Below are 20,347 nucleotides of genomic sequence, written 5' to 3'. Positions count from 1 at the left end.
TGACATTTATCAACCGATCAAAAACCAAATATTAATGATGGATCCATTGCCAACTATGAGCAAAGCTTTTTCTATGATTCTGCAAGTGGAAAAAGAAAACAACATACCTGATCTTGTTGATTTGAAAGCCTTCAATGCAATTCAACAAAGTGTTTCTTAGGCCATCAGTAATACTGGAAGAAAGCCATTCGATAAAAGAAAAGCTCAACTGGATAAGAGGAATATGATCTGCGATGTCTGTAAAAGGAAAGGACATTCAAAAGGCACATGCTTCAAAGTTCATGGAGTTCCTGATTGGTTCAAAGAGATGCAAGAGAAAAGGAAGAATCCACTAACCATGAGTACCACCATATCTAAGAAAATTGGTATAGCTGGAGAGAGCACCTTTTTCAACAAAAGATTTGCAAGCTTTGGTCTCTGAATTAAAGAAAGTAATGGCTACAGTCCCTGAAAGTCCCACTGCATTCAGCAACTCTGTAATTGAATATGCAAGTACATTCGAACAGTTCAACTCTTGTGTTGTGAATAACATGTCTTGGCTTGTTGACAGTGGTGCATCATGTCATATTTGTATCAACTACTATCTTTTTCAAACTCTTCGACCAATTCAAAGCCACACCAGAATCTGCTTACCTAATGGAGCCACAACTCATCCCAAATTCACTGGTTCTATAGCCATTACACCTGCCATCACATTACATAATGTGTATTTTGTGCCTGATTTCAAATTCAACCTCATTTCTGTGAGTTGCCTTACGCAAGATTCAATACTAACAGTGAACTTCTATTTTGATAAATGTGTCTTTCAGGGCCAGAGTCGGGATGAAATTCTTGGCATAGCTGTGCAAAAGGATCACTTCTACGTCTTCCCTGGATCCCACCATTCTCTCTGTGTTCCTGAAACTCACAAAGATCAAGTGTGGCACTTGAGACTAGGCCATCCTGGCATTGATGTGATGTCTCATTTACCATTCAATTCCTTGCATAAACCTAGACCTTGTGATATATGCCACAAAGCCAAACATCATAGATTACCTTTTAATGAAGATTCATCTCATGTTGAATCTCTTTTTCAACTTGTCCACCTTGATATTTGGGGACCCTACAAGATTCCCACCTTAAACAATTGTCATTATTTTCTTACCATTGTTGATGATCACTCAAGAAGTATGTGGACCTTCCTTCTGCCCTCCAAAGCCAACCTATACCGCACAATTGAAACTTTATTACTATGATACAAAACAAATTCAATAAAACCATCAAAACCATTAGATCTGACAATGGTTCAGAGTTCTTGAATGAAAAATGCAAGCTGCTTTTCCAAAATCTTGGTATTGATCACCAATTATGTTGTCCCTACACTCCCCAACAAAATGGGAGAGTGGAGAGAAAACATAAACACCTCATTCAAGTCACTAGATCCCTTCTTTTACAAGCCAACCTTCCACAACATTTTTGGGAAGAAGCTCTTCTGCATGCAACCTTTCTAATAAATAGACTACCCACTCGCATCCTACAGTGGAAATCCCCTTATGAACTGCTCTTCTCCAAACCACCACCCTATCGGGACATCAAAACATTTGGTTGTCTATGTTATGCTACAAACACTTCTCCTAACAAATCTAAACTTGATCCTCGAGCCCACAAATGCATTTATCTTGGCTACTCTCATAACCAAAAGGCTCACAAAGTATATAACCTTGAAACCTCCACCTTATTCACCTCTAGGGATGTCCATTTTTATGAAGGGGTCTTTCCTTTTGCAAAGTTATCTCAGGAATTTCAGAAGGACTCTTCTCCCTCTCCAAATGTCCCAGGTACACTTTCATCATTCTCTCATTCTTATGATTTTATCACTGCACCACAGAATATTTTCCATCATTTTCCTAACAATCCACCATCAGATCTTCAACCATTAGATTCACCTCCTACAACCCCTCAACCCAACTCTCCTCTTGCACCTACACATTCTCAACCCAACACTTTTTCTACACCTCCAACTTGCTCTCTCCCTATACACTCACCAAGACCTGCCAGAACCCGACAACCACCTAAATACCTACATGATTATATCCTTAACTCTATACCTTCCTCCACCACTCTCCCTAATAATTCTATATGCGTTGATGCACCCAACATCCCCATGCAAGAACCTCATTCTTATTCACAGGCTAGCAGGAGTGCAATTTGGCGGCATGCCATGCATGAAGAGTTGGATGCCTTGATACAAAATCAGATATGGAACTTAGTATCCTTGCCGCCTGGTAAGAAACCCATTACATGTAAATGGGTTTACCGGATCAAACGAAATGCTGATGGCTCCTTTAATAAGTGCAAAGCTCGATTGGTTGCTAAGGGTTTCTTACAGCGATTTGGCTTAGATTACACAGAAAGTTTTGCTCCAGTAGCGAAAATAGTCACTGTCCGGATCCTTTTATCCATTGCAACATCATATCGGTGGCCTGTATCTCAACTTGACATCAACAATGCCTTTTTACATGGTGAATTGGAAGAGGAGGTCTTTATGGTTCCTCCTTCAGGTTTTATTCACCCACCTGACCAGGTATGTCGTTTATCCAAATCCCTCTATGGCCTAAAACAGGCTCCTCGCCAGTGGCACAAAGAATTTACCTCCAAACTATTCATCTTTGGCTTTGTTCAAAGTGCTCATGATCATTGCCTGTTTCTTAAGCGCACAGGGGAGGACTTCACTGCTCTTATTGTATATGTCGATGACATCCTCATTACAGGCAATCATCCTCCCACTGTTCAGTCACTGAAGGAATTTCTTCAAAAAGAATTCACCATTAAAGATTTGGGAGAGGTGGACTACTTCCTACGCCTTGAAATCATTCACTCAAATGCAGGCATCCTCATCTCTCAAAAACAATACATCCTGGACATTCTGCAAGAGGAAAACATGACAAATGCAAATAGTTGCTCCACTCCTCTGCCTCCTGGTGTAAAGCTCACCTCTGATCAAGGCACTGAACTAGCCAAACCCGAACACTTTAGAAGACTAGTCGGGAAGTTGATCTATTTGACAATGTCTCGGCCAGATATTATGTATGCGGTTCAGCAACTGTCTCAGTTCATGTCCAAACCTACATCTTATCATCTCAAAACTGCTCAGCGCGTCCTCTGTTACCTCAAAGGGACCTTGTCTTTCCAATTACTCTATAACCACAATTCTACTCTGGATCTTGCTGCCTACATCGATGCAGACTGGGGCACTTGTCCATCATCCAGAAAGTCCATCATTGGATTTTGCATCTTCCTTGGCACATCTCTAATCTCCTAGAAGTCCAAGAAGCAACCTACTTTGGCTAAATCCTCCGCCGAGGCAGAGTATCGTGCGATTGCTCAGACTCTTACAGAATTGTTATGTATTTCTTATATTCTTCGTGATTTCAACGTTCAGATCCACCTTCCCATTCGCATCTTCAGTGATAGCTTATCTGCAATCCAAATGATCCACAATCCCGTCCACCATGAACGCACCAAGCACATCGATATTGATTGCCACTTTGTCCGTGATCAATATGCCAAAGGGTTCATTGCTCCAGCTCATGTTTCCTCCAAAGATCGGTGTGCAGTTTGAGGGAGGTGTGTTGAAAGAAGACATAACTAACAACCGCATACATCAAAACTGTGTGCTCTCTAACTCACTCCCAACCACCTTTATAACCACCCACCCAAATTGCAACTGCGGTTAGTTAGAACCATGCATCTATTAATTTTAAATTCAATTTTATAAATTCAAATTACTGCAAAATAAATAAAGTGATCTCTTTTTCTTTGCCTTATTTTCTATTCTGCCTTTCTATAAAATAAATAAAGTGATCTCTTTCTCCTTGCCTTATTTTCTATTGTGCCTTTCTTTTCTACAAATATAAATAAAATAAATATGTATCCGAACCCCAATCAAGAATCCGGAAATTCTCGCCATTTAATTACTTTCCTCAATAAATCGAAGTAAAAAGATAAAATTCTTGTGTAAGTCAGAATACGTGTCAAGTGAGGCCGCCGTCTGTGCAGTGCAAAGTTTGCATGTTTGCCACGCACCTAGCACGTGGTTTTTTTTTTTGTTTTTTTTCTTTTATATAAAAACATATCACATACCTATAAATAGATTATATGGCTTTTCCTGTTGACGAATTCCATTTTGTTGTCTCCTCGAAGGGGTTTGGTTGTGCGTGGCGTACACAGGTAATTTCTTGAGGGCGCGAACATGGAGAAGAGCGTGGCTCTTGGAGTTGGAGTGGAGAAAAATGTTCACTTAGCAACGCAGGCGCCGCTTGCTCCTGAGACCATCAAGCGGCCGGTGCGGACTGACTTGGAAACTTCAATTCCAAAACCCTGTAAGTTGTTGAAATCCATCTTCTCTCTTGTGCAATGATGATCGAATTTTATGTATTTTGGGGGCCTCTATGTTTTGGTTATTTACAGGGTGAATTATCTCCTCGTCCAGGGGGCTACTTTCCTTGACTAAGTTGTTTGCTCGTAACAGTAATTTAGATATGAAGGTCATTGATGTACGAGCTTGGATTTTGTCTTAAAGATGATTATTATTCACCTACAGTCGGGATTCAAAGTGATGCAGCATTAAATCATTTCCCCATTTTCATTCTTGTTATCCTACTGTTCATACTATTTCTCTGTTTGTATTGAGATTTCGGTGTCCTGTCAGTGCCTAATTCAGCATGAAATTGATGACTTATTTGCTACCAAGCAAACTGATGCTATTCACCTTTATGCTGATTATTGATGGTTATCTTCTTCAATCTGTCGACTTGGGTTAGTATTGAATTCTGTGGTGTCCCAACTCCCAATTCGTATAATGGATGGAAAGCCTATATTTATCTATATATCTATCTACTAGACCTTTGGATTTGTTTGGTGGATTACGGCACTGGATCCCTAGCATCGGAATGGCCTGCGTATAGATATATGTGTGATAAATAAATATATATATATATATATATTCGGTTTGAGTGGCAGGGCTCAATGGGTCTGGGTCATTACGATGGATCCGGTGCCAACATGGTGATGGTGTTTGAGCATACCATACATACAGCCATACAGATGTGGACGGAATCAGTGAATGATCTTTCAAATATTTTGATATGTGAGGTTTTTCAGAATCTAGAATTAATCTAATTAAATTGCACAACATTTCTATTTGCAAGCTGGCCGTACTAAAAGCTTGATACAAAAAGTTTGTTCAGGTAAAACCATTTTTTATAAATATTATTATAAAAATTTAATATACACTATTAACACGATATATATCTACATCTACAAAAGTGAACAAGCCCAAATCAGACAGCTTGGTGGTTCATTTCTGGTTGTATCGATACGTAGATCATCTAGATTTGACTCATACGGTTGCAATTAATTCAGATATGGCTCGAGCTTTGATTGCACCGGATATGGACCACCCTAATGGAACCCCAGGCCATATGCATAATGACTTGAGCGTATTGCAGCAGCATTGTGCCTTCTTTGATCAGGATGGTAATGGGATCATCTATCCATGGGAAACATATGCAGGTAAATACCATATCATAAGGATATATTTTACTTGATTCCAGAATTTGGAGCAGCCTGGTTGGCAATTGTAGTAAAGTCTCAGGCAGATCATACCTGTCATAGCTATGCCTATGCATACATAAAGCCATGTTGGTGGGCGTGATATTGCTTTGCAGGACTTCGCCAAATTGGTTTCAATATGGTTGCTTCTCTTATTATTGCCCTTGTCATCAATGTGGGGTTGAGTATTCCCACTCAACCTGTAAGTTTGTTACTTGTTGCCCTGTCCAGTCTCGTCTCCCCAGCCTTCCTCTGACTTGTTGCTGATAACTAGTTGTATATATTATGACAGAGTTGGATTCTTTCTCCATTTTTCCCAGTATACCTCTACAATATACACAAGGCAAAGCACGGAAGCGACACTGGAATCTACGATAACGAAGGAAGGTAAGTATGTATGTATGTACACTCTAGTCTACTCCTGAACTGAAGTGCTGTGAATTGTGGTGGTGGTACCTTATACTTGAATTCAGAATGCATTCTCAAGATTGCTATTTGAATTCCATATTCAGGTACATGCTGGCGAATTTCGAGAACTTATTCAGCAAGCATGCGCAAACATTTCCAGACAAGCTTACACTGCGGGAGCTGTGGAACATGACTGAAGCCAATAGGGAAGCACTAGACCTCTTTGGCTGGTGCGTCGTGGAAATTTAATGGAACCCAAATGCATGCTGGACATTTCAGATTGATTGATATATATATATATATATATGTGTGTGTGTGTTTGCGGTAGCAGGGTGGCAAGCAAAATGGAGTGGGGCATGCTGTACGTTTTGGCGTGGGATCAGGACGGATGCCTATCAAAGGAGGCAGTCCGACGTTGCTTTGATGGGAGCTTGTTTGAGTACTGTGCCAAGATGCAGAGGGAGAGCAAAAACCATCAACAACATATAGATCTTGTCTCTCAATATGAATATTAATTTTACAGTGAGAACGCAGGAGAAAAGAAATGTGTACCCAAGCTGTCTCTCTATGAATATGAATAAATAGCGTTCAAAATCGTCAGAAAGACCTCTGCTCTGCTCACACGAGAATTTTATTTATTTCTTCTTCTTCTTTTTCTTTTTTTTTTTTTTTTTTTTATAAGTAAGAATATGTTGAAGAGAATTTGGGAAGATGATCTTTTGTATTTCTCACAAAATGAAATTCATTTAATGTACATCACTATATACATACACAGAAATAAGAAAGAGAATCTAATTCTAACAAATTATTATAATTGGACTTAAATGAATAAATAGTGGGCTACAAATAAAATAAACATAATAATACACAAGAGCCTCACCAAACAACCCAATGTCCTAACCTCCATCTTCTTTCTCACCTTCTTCTTTCCTTCGGTTTCAATTCATTCACTACCAAAAAAATGGTCATTGGTAGCGGTTCCATTTTTAGCGGTTCAATGGCTATTTTTTGGTACAAAAAGCTATTTGTAACGATTTTGTACCGGATTTTGACCGGTGCATATACTCGAGTTACAAAAAGTTTCTGTACCGATTTTTTCCGCAACAAAAAATGGGTGATCAACGCGTTTATTGTAACAGTGTTTGTAACGCTATCACTGTACTTTCGATTTATTTGTAGCAGCCATTTACCGTTATAAAATAATCGTTACAATAAACGCTTATCCACTTGTAACGGCTTTTGTTACGGTAGTAATTCGTTACAATAGGTGGTTTTCAGAAACTTGGTTAATATTTTTTGTACCTTTATTTGTAACGACCAATTTATTGTATTGAAAAAAATTTCCTTATTTTTTCAATAATAACTTAAAAAAAATGGTTTCGGGACCGAAAAACCTGTACGATGTGAGAAAATACTGCCAAATGATATTACAAAATATGAAAATATTACAGCAATTCTGTATCACCATAAGTTGTAGCAAGTACGCACTGTGTGGAAACATAAATATTTCGCAATGTAGCCTAACATATATGGCAAACGTAGCAACAAAAACACAAAATGAGCAGAGACAGCAAGTTCAACCAACATAAAGGACTCAATTAGCATCAATCCACAAACAAACGTCAATCATCATAGAATCACGTGCCATGCTGCAACGCCCCATGCACCGTCAAAGTGGCCGTACACCGTAGTTACGGGCGACGAACAAGTTGCCAACATTGTGCAAAATTATATAAGAATTTATTTGTGAGATGATTAAGTTGTAATCCATTAGAAAATCTTCTAAATGTGGTTGCGTACATCTTTAAATGTCCAGTCGATTGGCTCGGCGCGGACAACCTCACCGAGTGTTTGTGCTCCGGAAGTTGTCCGTAGAATAAGTGCAGCCTCCGGAACAGTAGCAGATGTAACAAAAACCCTTACTATTTCAACAATGTCACCTATGGACATATAAAGAAAACATGCGCAAATCATCGGAAAGAAAATAAGACTCACGTTTTACATAATCAATATAAAATATGTAAGATATTAACTAAAACATTATAGCATACGTAAGAGAAAAGGTCGGAGATGATCACCTAATTTAACCATCCATACAACAGCGTAATCAAAATTGTAAAATATAGATTAGTATAATTATAATTATAGCATGGATCCTATCTTGATGACATCTGGACCAACATCTGTACAACCCCACAAGTATAAAACAACCAGCAACGTGATCAATTTATTTGATACATGTGAAAAGCTGTTTGTTTAAACAACCAACTTAAACATGTACCAATTTAAAAACAACAATTAATTGGGTACTGTTAATGTATCCAAATATCTAAAACATAAGTTACATAAAAAATCAAAGTGGTTTGGGGAAAAAAAATCAATTTACCCATCAGCCTACAAAAATATTTAATTATAGATTTATATGCTACCCAACAAGGTCATACAGAGCAAACAACCACCCAATTACAGTTCCATATAAATTGCATTGTCACTATATCATGTATTAGTATTTTGACTAACTAATAACCATAGAATATGCTTTACTCAAAATGGCTGCAACCAAAACCGATTTCATATAGATAATATAACTAGGTTGACAACAAACTAGGGGTAGGGTCGGATAGCAACACCCCCTCACCAACAATGCGTTTTTCCAAACCACGAGATATGAGAAGAATACGAGACCTGATCTACATGAAAATCGTTATCAAATGTCAATCATATAATCTACATGCATGTTCTCGAAGGTGGTGGTGATGTATTAGTAGTGGATGTTATTATCTAAAAGGTGATTCAGTTAACAAGTACAAATAAAATTAGCAACGAAAAATTACTAACCGTCAACGGGGTAAGGACATCAGTCCCCGGGGTCTCTGACCTTCCATCTGTGCGGCTAGAACAATGCAAAACATGTGAGTATGAAACGACATGACTCGCCCCAAATGGTACAATTCAAAACTAATTAATACACGAGATATGCAATTGATGTGGTGGCAGTTGGATTTAAATTTGGAGGTGGTCCCCAAACCTTATATTCCAAGTAATTCTTGTGGTTGATGTACCCAACCCTCCCCTTTTCTGATTGCAATATTAATTCATACAAACAATACACAGACATATATATAAACTTATATATGTGTTCTGCCTCCACCAACTATATAGTAAATTGTACCTGTAAAAATAAATTTTATGCTAATCATGTGCTTCAGGAACAAGTTGACATGCCATGAACAAACTTCCCACTTACAAAATTATGAAATTCAACATGCATTCTTCTTCGATGCTCGGAACTAATTTTACATAATTAATCTCACATGCATGCTACACCAGTTCTTGGGGTATGCCAACCCGATATCATAAAGAGTAACATTTTGAAATTTTGAACCACCATTGAACATTTAACAAGAACTAAAAAAAAATGCTTGTGGAATCCTTAGAGATCTCACTAAATTAAATGCATATAAGTAGTTGAATTGGCCCATTTATGAAGATGTTTTTGCTACCTACAATTTTTATATGTAGGAAAGGACAGACTACCATATAGTTTAACTGGTTGTTATCTCTAAGAATGACTGAACTCAGAAGTTCTCAATAACATGTTAAAACACAATCATAACAATAATAAACCAACAAGAATCCATGGTTTGCAAGTTCACCCTAACTTTACTTATCATAAACTCTTGCATTCATTATATATTTTTTTGATATTATGATATATGTTGGTAAGTCAGTGTTGGGTATCAAGCAAATTGTTGAATAGAAGATTTTAATATAGTGAATTAATTACCTCACTGGATTTTTGCTTTCTTCCAATGTTCTTGCTTCGGGTCTTCTGGGAGAACAACCAAATACGCAGAACAAATTGCTGAAATTGGACAGAACAAATTGTTTGTTCAGGGATGGAGATGGAAAGAATTAGTGAAGATTAGATCAGGAAGAAATGTGACAAAAAAATACCTATATGAACTTGTGGCCACTCGCTGGCAGTCACCACTTAAGTAGCACTCAAATTTGTATAAAACAGAGTCATTTTCATACAGGTCACATGGCTGGACATTACCGCTATATTATTTTCCACATATAATATTGCAGTTACAAAATAGTTAGTTATAAAACTTAAACATGCAGATCCAAGATGTGTGTCCTTAACCTCTTATCTAATTTGGTTCATAGTTAGGTTTCTTAATAGTATAAAGCATATTGAAGGTTATCATTATTTACTAATATACTTCCAAAATTAATTACCATGCATTTGCACAACACCTCATGAGGAATTAGTCTCATGAATGACTTTAGGAGTTTGAATTTGAGAAGATATAGTCGAATAGCCCACCATGTACCACAAATACTACTGACAAAATCTTAAGCATAACAGATTTGTGGTACAACACCATAATTATTTGACACCTCGAATAATATTATGAAGGAATAAAGAAATAATTAGTGTTTGGTTTAAAAATAAGTACTATCAACTTGAATTTTTGTAATTCAAACTAGGTACATAATTCTGAAAGCTAAGGAGCCCAACCTTGAATTTTTGTATGAATTATAATGAAGAACAGTTTCGGTATCAGAACTAGCAACCTTAAGAAACTTATCTAAGAGTTCTCGTGATTCATTATGCACTGCATAAATGAATCAATCACTTCCAAATTATATGAATACATGAAACATCAGCGACATAAAGTATAATTAATCAACCCATGCTTCTGTTGATCATAGAATGAACAAAATGATAGGTATATATATATAAATATCATTTTTCACCTGCAATTTTGGAGGATAACTACATCCATTAATATAAGTGCATCATCATCTGAAATCTTATTCATTGAATGATGAAACCAGGATGCAAAACAATTTTGTCTACTCATAATACAGTTTTTTTATGATCTAAACTAATATTTCTAACAATTATATTGATTTTACACTAATTTAATCCTAGAATCTTCATCAAAATAGCAGTTACATCTTAACATGTTGTAACACAATGAAAAGCATAAAACATCTTACCATCTTACTTATTTTATCTTCCAGTCTAAACATTCTTTTCATTACAAAAGTGTACTTATTTTTCTTAGGCAAATAAATTGTAATTTCCTCTATAAAATTGAATAATTCAGCTAATCTAATTGTGCCTTAAAGTTAAAAGAAAAAAATAAAAAATAAAAACACTTCTGTTTGATTGATTTTGCTCATCATGAGCAATTTGTGTTTCTAATTCTAATGTTGGATGGATAGTTAAAAATATTTCAAGAAGTTCCAATAGTTTCTTCTTTTTTCCCCAAACCCTCCGTTAAAACCCTATATAAATCATCGCAATTCACAGATCAATCAGAATTACCAAAATGGAAGCATCAATTAAGTACCTGCTTATCCTTGGATTCCTAGGCATCAATAGCGTTTACAGAGGCGGGGAGTGCCTAGATCGACGCCTAACGCAGAAGCGATGAAGCTGTACCCTTGTGCAGCGTAGGATGCGAAAGCGGTTGTTTCCCTCAAACTTCTGCGCTCAGGTGAAAATCAACCACACAAGAGATGATTGCCAAGCTCTGGTTGTTTTTAGGCTGCCTTGAAGCGGCGCCCGGCAGAGCAGATGGTCGACGAGGGCGAGCAGATCCGTGAGGGCAGAATCGGTTGGAATTGGAGGGGGATATTGGACCAGGTTTAGGATATATTTATTTTAGTTTTTGCCTAAAATGAAAAAATAATTTGTAGAGGAAATTTAAATCTTTTTCCAAAATCCCTTCCTAATAGCGATGGATTTGAAAATCTACTTGTCCTATCTGCGAGCGAAATAAAATTGGTGAACAAAATCCTTCGCTAATTGGCTCTTTTTTTTTGCAGTGGACGTCTGCGGGCAGCAGTGGAACGCGGTCGACGGCCGAAGACAGTGAGGCGGTGCGAGGCGGTGCGAGGTTCAGGGGTGTAGGGCGGTGGACAGCCAGTCGGTGAAGAAAAACACGAAGAAAAAGACGACCACGAAGAAGAATAAGACGAACCAGAAGATCCACAAAGAAAAAGAAAACGAAAGAAGACGAAGGGGGCTGCGGCGCACGATTGCTGCTTAGGGTTATGGTAGAGTTTTTTTATTTTTATAATACTTTTAATTTAAAATAAATAATTATTTTAATTTTAATTTGTATATTTCAATATATAAGTGTTATTTATGTATTATATATGACATACATATATATGTAAATTAATATGATATATTATTCTAGATTATTTTAGATTTATTTTGAAATTTTATTATTTTAAAATAAATAATTATTTTAATTTTAAGTTGTATATTTTAATATATAAGTATTTAATTTGTATGTTTTAATATATAAGTGTTATGTATGTATTATATATGACATACATATATATGTAAATTAATATGATATATTATTCTAAATTATTTTAAATTTATTTTGAAATTTTATTATTTTAAAATAAATAATTATTTTAATTTTAATTTGTATATATTAATATATAAGTATTTAATTTGTATATATTAATATATAAGTATTATGTATGTATTATATATGACATACATATATATGTAAATTAATATGATATATTATTTTAGATTATTTTAGATTTATTTTGAAATTTTATTATTTTTAAATATATAATTACCTCAATTTTAATTTGTATATATTAATATATAAGTATTTAATTTGTATATATTAATATGTAAGTATTATGTATGTATTATATATGACATACATATATATGTAAATATGATATATTATTTTAGATTTATTTTGAAATTTAAAATAAAATTATTGTAGTTGTAACGGAAATATACCGCAACAAAAGAATATGTGTTGACCATACCAAAAATACCATTTGTTACGGTAATATCTGAAACAAAAAATAGCTTTTGTAGCAAGAAAATTGTAGCGACTAAGATTTCACTACAAATGACCATTTTTTTTGTAATGATTTTGTAGGATTCAGCTTCTAATGCTCCATTATTCTTCAATTCTTGACACCCTCTTCTCGAACCAAGCGTGATCATGCACAGCTTGGAGTGCAAATTTTTGAACATTGGACTGCATAAGTTCTTAGTGAATATGTCAGCAATTTGAGATTTGCTTCTAACATGAACCAAAGATATGAAACCAGTCAAGACATGATGTGTGACAAAATGGCATGCAATCTCAATGTGTTTTGTTCTTTCATGGAACACCGGATTACGAGCTATATGTAGTGCTGATAAGTTGTCACAGTGCAATGGAATAGGTTGTGACACAGTCACCTTCAATGAATTCAGAAGATAGGAAATCCAAAGCAGTTCGCTTGTTGTTGTGCTCATACTCCTATACTCGGCTTCTGTTGATGAGATGCTTACTGTAGACTGCTTCTTAGCTTTCAAAGAGATAAGATTAGATCCAAGGAACACACAATAATCAGTGATAGATTTTCTTGAGTCAGGGCATGTGCCCCAATCTGCATCACAATAGGCTTCCAACTGCAATGAAGATGTTGAATCAAATGCCAAGCTGTGATTCATGGTTCCCTTAAGATATCTTAGTAAGTGTGTTGCTGCCCTCCAATGAGTGATAGTAGGTTCACTCGTGAATTGACTCAATTGCTGTGTGGCAAAAGTTACATCCGGTCTAGAGAAGTTCAAATACAGCAACCTTCCAATTAATCTACGGTACCTTGATGCATCAGCAAGAGGTTCACCATCTTTAGCAGAGAGCTTCAAACCAGTAGGCAAAGGAGTGGCTGTAGATTTGGTTTCTAGCATATTCATATCATCAAGGATATCAAAGATATACTGCCTTTGAGTCAAAATCATCACATCTGGTAGTAATTTTATTTCCAATCCAAGAAAATAGTTGGCCTCTCCAAAATCCTTGATTGTAAAAGCTTGGTGAAGATATAGTTTGACTTCATCCATGAGTTTTGGTGAGGATCCTGTCAGCAGGATGTCATCCACATAAACAGTTAAAACCAAAATTTCTGCACCAATATACTTGAAGAACAGACAATGATCATGGGGGGATTTTTCAAAACCAAACTGTAAGACCTTATTAGCAAGAGTTTTATACCACACACGTGGTGCCTGTTTGAGTCCATAGAGAGACTTCTTTAATCTACACACTTGATCTGAAGTAGCAGAGTAACCAGGTGGTGGCTTGAGATATAGTTCTTCCTCCAAAGCTCCATGTAAGAAAGCATTATTCACATCAATTTGTTGAATTCTCCATCCTCTTGCAACTGCAACTGCTAAAACCAATCTTACAGTGACCTTTTGGCCACAGGTGCAAAACATTCGTCAAAATCAACTCCATGAACTTGTAAGTATCCCTTTGCAACAAGCCTAGCATTATACCTGTTGATGGTTCCATCCTTATTTCTTTTTGTTCTGAATATCCATTTTCATCCAATTGCTTTCATTCCGTGTGGTAGACTGGTTAATTCCCATGTCTCATTAGCTTCAAGGGCCTTAATTTCCTCATTCATTGCCTCAACCCAATGTGATTTTTCTGCAGCTTCAATATAAGTAAGAGGTTCTTCACCTGCATCTTCGGGAGTGTCATGAGAACAGACATAATCTTTCATCAAGCATGGCTTTCTTTTGGCTCTATGAGGTCTATCAAACTCATCTGAAGTAGTTTGTGTAGGACTGAGACCGAGAGATGCTGGTGGTACGTAGTTTTCATCAATATTTTGGAAATCCCCCACATTTGAGTCATCAGTGGGAATTGATGCAGTCAGCGGGCTGTTCCCTTGTGTTGCCTCTGTGTTTTCAATATTTATGCCTGATGACAAATTATTAGGTGTGTGAGGGACACTTTGGTTCTCTCCCACAGTAGACAGTGTATGACATTGTGGCATCTCAAGGTTGCAGCCAGATCTATCTTCAAAACCAGGGAAGACATCCTCATAGAAGATGGCATCCCTAGTAATTAGAACCTTATTTCTTTCGATGTCCAAGACTCTATAACCCTTTGATCCTTGCTCATATCCCACAAGTATGCATTTTACTGCTCTCTTCCCAAGCTTTGACCTGTAAGGATCAGTATTCAGGGCAAAACAAAGACATCCAAAAACTCTCGAGTGGTCTATATTTGGTTGTGTGCCATGCAGCACTTGATAGGGACATTTCCACTCGATCACTGGAGTAGGAAGAAGATTTATAAGATATGTTGCTGTCAAAAGTGCTTCCCCCCAAAAAGATGTAGGCAAATTAGAATGCATTAACAATGATCTCATTATAGTCAAGAGATGTTGGTGCTTTCTTTCCACCCTTCCATTTTGTTGTGGATTGTAAGGACAGGTCTTTTCTGCATAATGCCATTTTCATGCAGTAGGTTCTGAAAACACTGACTTAGATATTCTGCACCATTGTTTGTTCTCACCTTTCTTACCTTAGTTTTGAACTGATTTTCAACGAGTTTTAGGAAAATAGTAAAGATTTTCAGTGCTTGTGACTTTGATTTCATTAAGTAAGTCCAAATTGCTCTGCTATGATCATCCACCACAGTTAAAAATATCTACTTCCATTAGAGGAAGGAACACTATATGGCCCCCAAATATCCAAGTGAAGCAAGTCAAAGCAACATGAAGCATATGAATTACTTTCATTAAAAGGCAACTTCCTTTGTTTAGTAGAGTGACATGTATCACAAGGTTTATTAACTGCAGCAAAATTAGAAGCATAAGGCATGTGTATTAGCACTTTATTGGACGGATGTCCTAGTCTGTGATGCCAAGGAAATTCCTTTTCTGCAGCGAGCACCTTCAAAGAAGACTCACGCAGTAGATGGTATAAGTTCCCATTGAGTTTTCCCTTTCCAACATCAGTTTTACTTCTCTGGTCCTGAATCAAGCATTCATTAGCTCTGAAACTCACAGATAGATTAGAATCCAAACATAATCTAGGCATTGATATGAGACAATATTTGAAATCAGGGATGAGATAAGCATCATACAGAATGATGGAATCATTCAACATAATATTTCCTGTATGTGTTGCAATTTGCACTGATCCATTAGGCAAGTGTATCCTCACAGGTTTCTTCAAAATATTCAAGGACTTAAAGTGCAAGGGGTTATTGCTAATATGACATGTTGCCCCAGAGTCCAATATCCAAGAATAAGTCATATTGATATCAGAAAGCACATTTAATCACCTTTTACCTGAGTGATCAACCTCCAGCATATTGAGATGATCAAGAGATGATTTCACTATGTCAAAGGCCTTTTGAATCTCTTTTTGAATTAATTCTGTGAGTGCACCAGAATTCCAAACAGCATTTTTAGTTAATTTCTCCTCTTCAATCTGGAGTGCGCTCTCAGCATACAAGTTTGAAGAGCCAACTCCGTGTTCTCTTTTCTTTTTCTCTTGAATTGTCTTAAACCAATCAGGAGTTCCATGTAATTTGAAACATGTCTCCTTAGTGTGCCCAGTTTTCTTGCAGTGCTCACACATCAGCCCTCTTTTGTCAATTTTCTTCTTGTCAAAAGGCTTGAGGGTTGGCCTGTGGGAGCTGAAGAGGACAGTTGGATTGGTATCATGAACAATGCCATGAATCTCTTGTTGTTTTTCAGTACTGCAGAGCATTCCATAGATTTTGTTAAGTGAAGGAAGGGGATCTTGCATGAGGACTTGAGTCCTAACTGCATCAAATGTGTCATTCAGCCCCATAAGGAAGTCCATTATATCCTGCCAATGAATGTACTCCTCAACTTCCTTTCTTTCTTCAGGAATGGGTGCCAAAGAACACAGTTCATCCTTTAGCTTCTTAATTTTAGTGAAGTAAGAGGCTATACTCATGTTACCTTGGGTTAAATTTGAGATTTCCCTTTTTAGTTGATAGATGAGAGGACCATTGCACTGCCCATATCTCTCTTTGAGTATGTTCCACAGTTCATGGCTTGAGTTTACATAACCAAAAGCATCTGTTAGCTGTGGTGAAATAGAGTTGAGCATCCACTGGAGAATCATGTTATCAGTTCTCCTCCAAATGGCTGCAGCCACAGGTTCCTTAGGCTTTTGAGTTTCTCCAGTAATGAAGCCTTCTTTGCCCTTAGCTGCAAGTGACCGCAATATGCCACGGCTCCAAATCAAATAGTTTGAGTCATTGAGTAATGTGGTCACTAGACTCATCCCTGGATGATCAGAAGGAGAGAGTTCCAAATATGCCATTGATGAGGCAGCAGTATTACCAGGGGTCAAGTTTGATGAAGCACCAGATATGGGGGAATCAGTTGCCATTGAAACACTGAGATCACAATCTCACAGATAGGATGAAAGGGAAATAGGATCGAAGTAATGCCAGGATAATTCAAAGCTCTGATACCATGAAGAGAATTTGGGAAGATGATCTTTTGTATTTCTCACAAAATGAAATTCATTTACAGTACATCACTATATACATACGATTCTGACAGAAATAACAAACAGAATCTAATTCTAACAAACTATTATAATTGGGCTTAAATGAATAGATAGTGGGCTACAAATAAAATAAACATAATACACAAGAGCCCCATGAAACAACCCAATTTCCTAACCTCCATCTTCTTTCTCACCTTCTTCCTTCCCTCGGTTCCAATTCATTTTGTAGGATTCAACTTCTAATGCTCCATTATTCTTCAATTCTTGACATATGTGTACATGATAAAGTATGATGGATCTGGAGGAGGCGTCAAGTTTACTCCACACGAAACTTCTTTTTTTGTTTTTGTATTATTATGTTTGTGTTGTATCTGTAAATGTAAATATTTATTTTTTCTGACAATAATGTCCGAAAATCAATCGGAAAATAGATGTTCATAAAATTCGTAAGAAAATAAAAGTAGACATTCCTTCACTTGGAGAAAAAGGATTCGCAAGATAAACAAAAGAAGAAATTATTAATTATGAAAGATTATCAAGCTAAATGTAATTATAAAAAATTATTAAGAGAATCATTATTAAATTGTTAAGAGGATCATTAATTAAGGAAAATTGAGAATGGTTTTTTATGAAAGATTATTTACGAAAAATTTAAAATTTAGCTTTTAACAGAGAATTTTTTTTATTATAAATTTTTACATAGTGTAATTTTAATCTAAAATTTTCTTTATTATCTAATTTTTTTATTATAAATTTTTACATAGTGTAATTTTAATCTAAAATTGTCTTTATTATCTAATTTTTTTATTATAAATTTTTACATAGTGTAATTTTAATCTAAAATTGTCTATCTTTTGATTCGTTTCTTTATTATTTGTTATATTTTATTTTTCTCATGGATTTTTATATAAAGTGATTGTCTATATATCATTGTAATTAGACAACTTGCATCTTAAATCAAATTTAATTTAGTGTTAGATTTTTTTTTTTTTGCATTTAAACTCTCAAATCGAGTTCATGTTCGTGGCTTTCAATATTTTGCAGTGGAATTTAGCCTATTGTGTGTTTTATCCTATGGTTTTGATTTTAAGTCCGAGACTATTTTCGTGATTAGTTATTATTCATGTTAATTCACATTCTCTACACTATTCTTTCTTCTTTCGTCTCCCTTTTTTCATCTACGAATTCATTGGTTCTATTGAGCCTTGTAGATAAAGTAAATATTCTGGCTATAATTATACACGACTTCTACTCAAATGCATATTTCATCATGCACATCTAACTCTTTTTGGGTAATTGATTCATAAGCCACAGACCAAAATAGTAAGAGATAAAAGGTCTCTTTTTATAGTATCACAAGATTCCACGTGGATCTAAAATGCATATTTCATCATGCACATCTAACATACGCGTGGCTTGAAGTGGAAGGGGTGGGAGCTTGTAAAGTTTCTCTTAATAACGGGCGGATTTTTATTTTGAATGACTGCCTATATGTACCAGTCATTCGGAGAAATTTAATCTTTGTTTGTAGTCTAATGCGTTTTGGTTTGTGCTTAAATTTTCACCATAATTTACTTGATACCTCTTATGGTAATGAAATTTTGTGCTCTTGTTATAATTGTGATGGTTTATTTGTAATAAATTGTGATTGTGCAAGTCCAAGTAAATGCCTTATAGCTGAACCTGTTTCACTTGGCATACAAGACTTGGACAAATTATAAATAAGTGAGGAAAGAAAGAACAAACTAGCCAAGAGAGGCTTTCTTGTTCTTTGACTAAGATCAATTTTCCCACTTATGAAGTTTGTCTTCAAGGGAAGCCAACTAGACAACCAAATCGCACACGCCATGAGAACATTTTTGAACTTATACATTCGGACATATGCGGTCCCTTAAGTGTGCCATCTAGATATTGATGCAAACGTAACCGAAGGATTCGGTAACTCGCAAACCATAGGAAATAAAGTAAATAGAAGGGTGCGGAATTCGGTGGAAGAATAGAGATTAAAGAATATGGATAGAATGATACTTTGGTTTCTTGATTCACAAGGTTGATCGGATAGGCACCACGTGAGAAGTAAGAAAAACGCAACACAAAGTCTTTAAACCAAACAAGAAATAAAGAAGGATAATATGGATTCTCGATCCACATGGTAGGTCGGATGAGCACCATGTGAGAATTAGGCAGCACGCAGCACAAAATCTCCAAACCAATCAAGGAATGGAGTTGACGCAACAAGCGGTCCAACACCGATTGAGAGGCGACAAACAGTCTCGAATCACTCGAAAACAACCCGATTTTGAAATATTACCGAGGATTACATCTCACAATCTCGAATAACCAAGCAAGCAAAAATAACTCTTGAAAGCAAATAAATTTTATAAGAAACATCATCGTGGTGTTAACAATGTTAAACAAGACCTTTTTATATTGAGGTCCTTGAGGATAGAGGAAAGGAAATATTATGAAATAAGAAATTAAATTAAAAGGCAACAATTAAACTAGGAAATATAAAATAAGAAAATATCTAAAAACGAAGCTAGTAAAAAAGAAATAAATATTAAGGAAACCTAATCTATAGGTAGTATGGTGACGTAACCCGCGTGGTTCGTATATTTTTTCCAGGTTGAAGAAGAATAACATTAATCAATGTAAGAAATTCGAGAAAGAAAATAGATAAGATAGAACATAAATTTGGTACCCAACCTAGTTGATTAAGAACCTCAAGAATTTAATCTTAGATCCAAAATCCTAACTATGGAAAAGGAACAAATCGATAGGCTTAATTCCTCTGCAAGAATTTACAAACGAAAAACACAAGTTTTCAAATGAAGAGAAATATATTATGACAAAATTTGATATGAAAATGGATACAAAAGACTATATATAGGCCAAAGGGGAGGGGGACAAAGCACTTACTACAATTAAATTGGCAACACATTTCCTTGGAGAACAACTCCAGTATACATAATTGCTACATGTTCCCAAAAGTATATTACCAAT

The 20,347-nt window shown here is 36.0% G+C and overlaps 3 protein-coding genes across 19 annotated transcripts; 1 reads left to right on the top strand and 2 right to left on the bottom strand.

Annotated features, from left to right (window-relative positions):
- The first annotated feature begins 4,145 nt into the window (after positions 1-4,145).
- LOC127252840 (peroxygenase-like) lies at positions 4,146-6,606 on the top strand. 6 transcript variants are annotated; one of them, XM_051277165.1, is made up of 7 exons: positions 4,146-4,361; positions 5,190-5,228; positions 5,404-5,553; positions 5,709-5,794; positions 5,885-5,979; positions 6,105-6,230; positions 6,332-6,606. In XM_051277165.1, exons 1-7 carry the CDS (start codon positions 4,232-4,234, stop codon positions 6,513-6,515), a joined length of 810 nt encoding a protein of 269 aa, XP_051133122.1. In that variant the 5' UTR covers positions 4,146-4,231; the 3' UTR covers positions 6,516-6,606. The 6 variants fall into 6 exon arrangements, with proteins under 6 accessions (XP_051133122.1, XP_051133123.1, XP_051133126.1 ...); XM_051277167.1 differs by lacking the exon at positions 5,190-5,228 and adding an exon at positions 5,002-5,128 and having other exon boundaries at positions 4,216-4,361; XM_051277168.1 differs by lacking the exon at positions 5,190-5,228 and adding an exon at positions 4,996-5,128 and having other exon boundaries at positions 4,242-4,361.
- Positions 6,607-7,404: 798 nt separating this feature from the next.
- On the bottom strand, positions 7,405-12,071 carry LOC127252841 (serine/threonine protein phosphatase 2A 55 kDa regulatory subunit B beta isoform-like). Of its 12 annotated transcripts, XR_007839150.1 has the most exons (6): positions 11,370-12,071; positions 9,958-10,062; positions 9,788-9,865; positions 8,839-8,893; positions 7,801-7,940; positions 7,405-7,649 (listed from the first exon to the last, which is right to left on the bottom strand). XR_007839150.1 is itself a non-coding variant. In XM_051277173.1 (5 exons), the coding sequence occupies exons 1-5, from the start codon at positions 11,393-11,395 to the stop codon at positions 7,923-7,925; spliced, it is 282 nt and encodes a 93-aa protein (XP_051133130.1). In that variant the 5' UTR covers positions 11,396-12,071; the 3' UTR covers positions 7,405-7,922. The 12 variants fall into 12 exon arrangements, 4 of the variants coding, with proteins under 4 accessions (XP_051133130.1, XP_051133128.1, XP_051133129.1 ...); XR_007839152.1 differs by having other exon boundaries at positions 7,405-7,940; positions 8,839-9,172; positions 9,958-10,049; XR_007839151.1 differs by having other exon boundaries at positions 7,405-7,940; positions 9,958-10,049.
- An 891-nt stretch (positions 12,072-12,962) lies between these two features.
- On the bottom strand, positions 12,963-14,272 carry LOC127252814 (uncharacterized mitochondrial protein AtMg00810-like). The gene is made up of 2 exons (XM_051277143.1): positions 13,094-14,272; positions 12,963-13,043 (listed from the first exon to the last, which is right to left on the bottom strand). The coding sequence occupies exons 1-2, from the start codon at positions 14,270-14,272 to the stop codon at positions 12,963-12,965; spliced, it is 1,260 nt and encodes a 419-aa protein (XP_051133100.1).
- Positions 14,273-20,347: the final 6,075 nt, after the last annotated feature.

The sequence above is a fragment of the Andrographis paniculata genome, unplaced genomic scaffold (genome assembly GCF_009805555.1).
Source record: "Andrographis paniculata isolate CXL003 unplaced genomic scaffold, ASM980555v1 Contig49END, whole genome shotgun sequence".
NCBI lineage: Eukaryota > Viridiplantae > Streptophyta > Magnoliopsida > Lamiales > Acanthaceae > Andrographis > Andrographis paniculata.
Note: the sequence above shows the minus strand (reverse complement) of the source record. Positions and strands in the feature narration are given on the sequence as shown.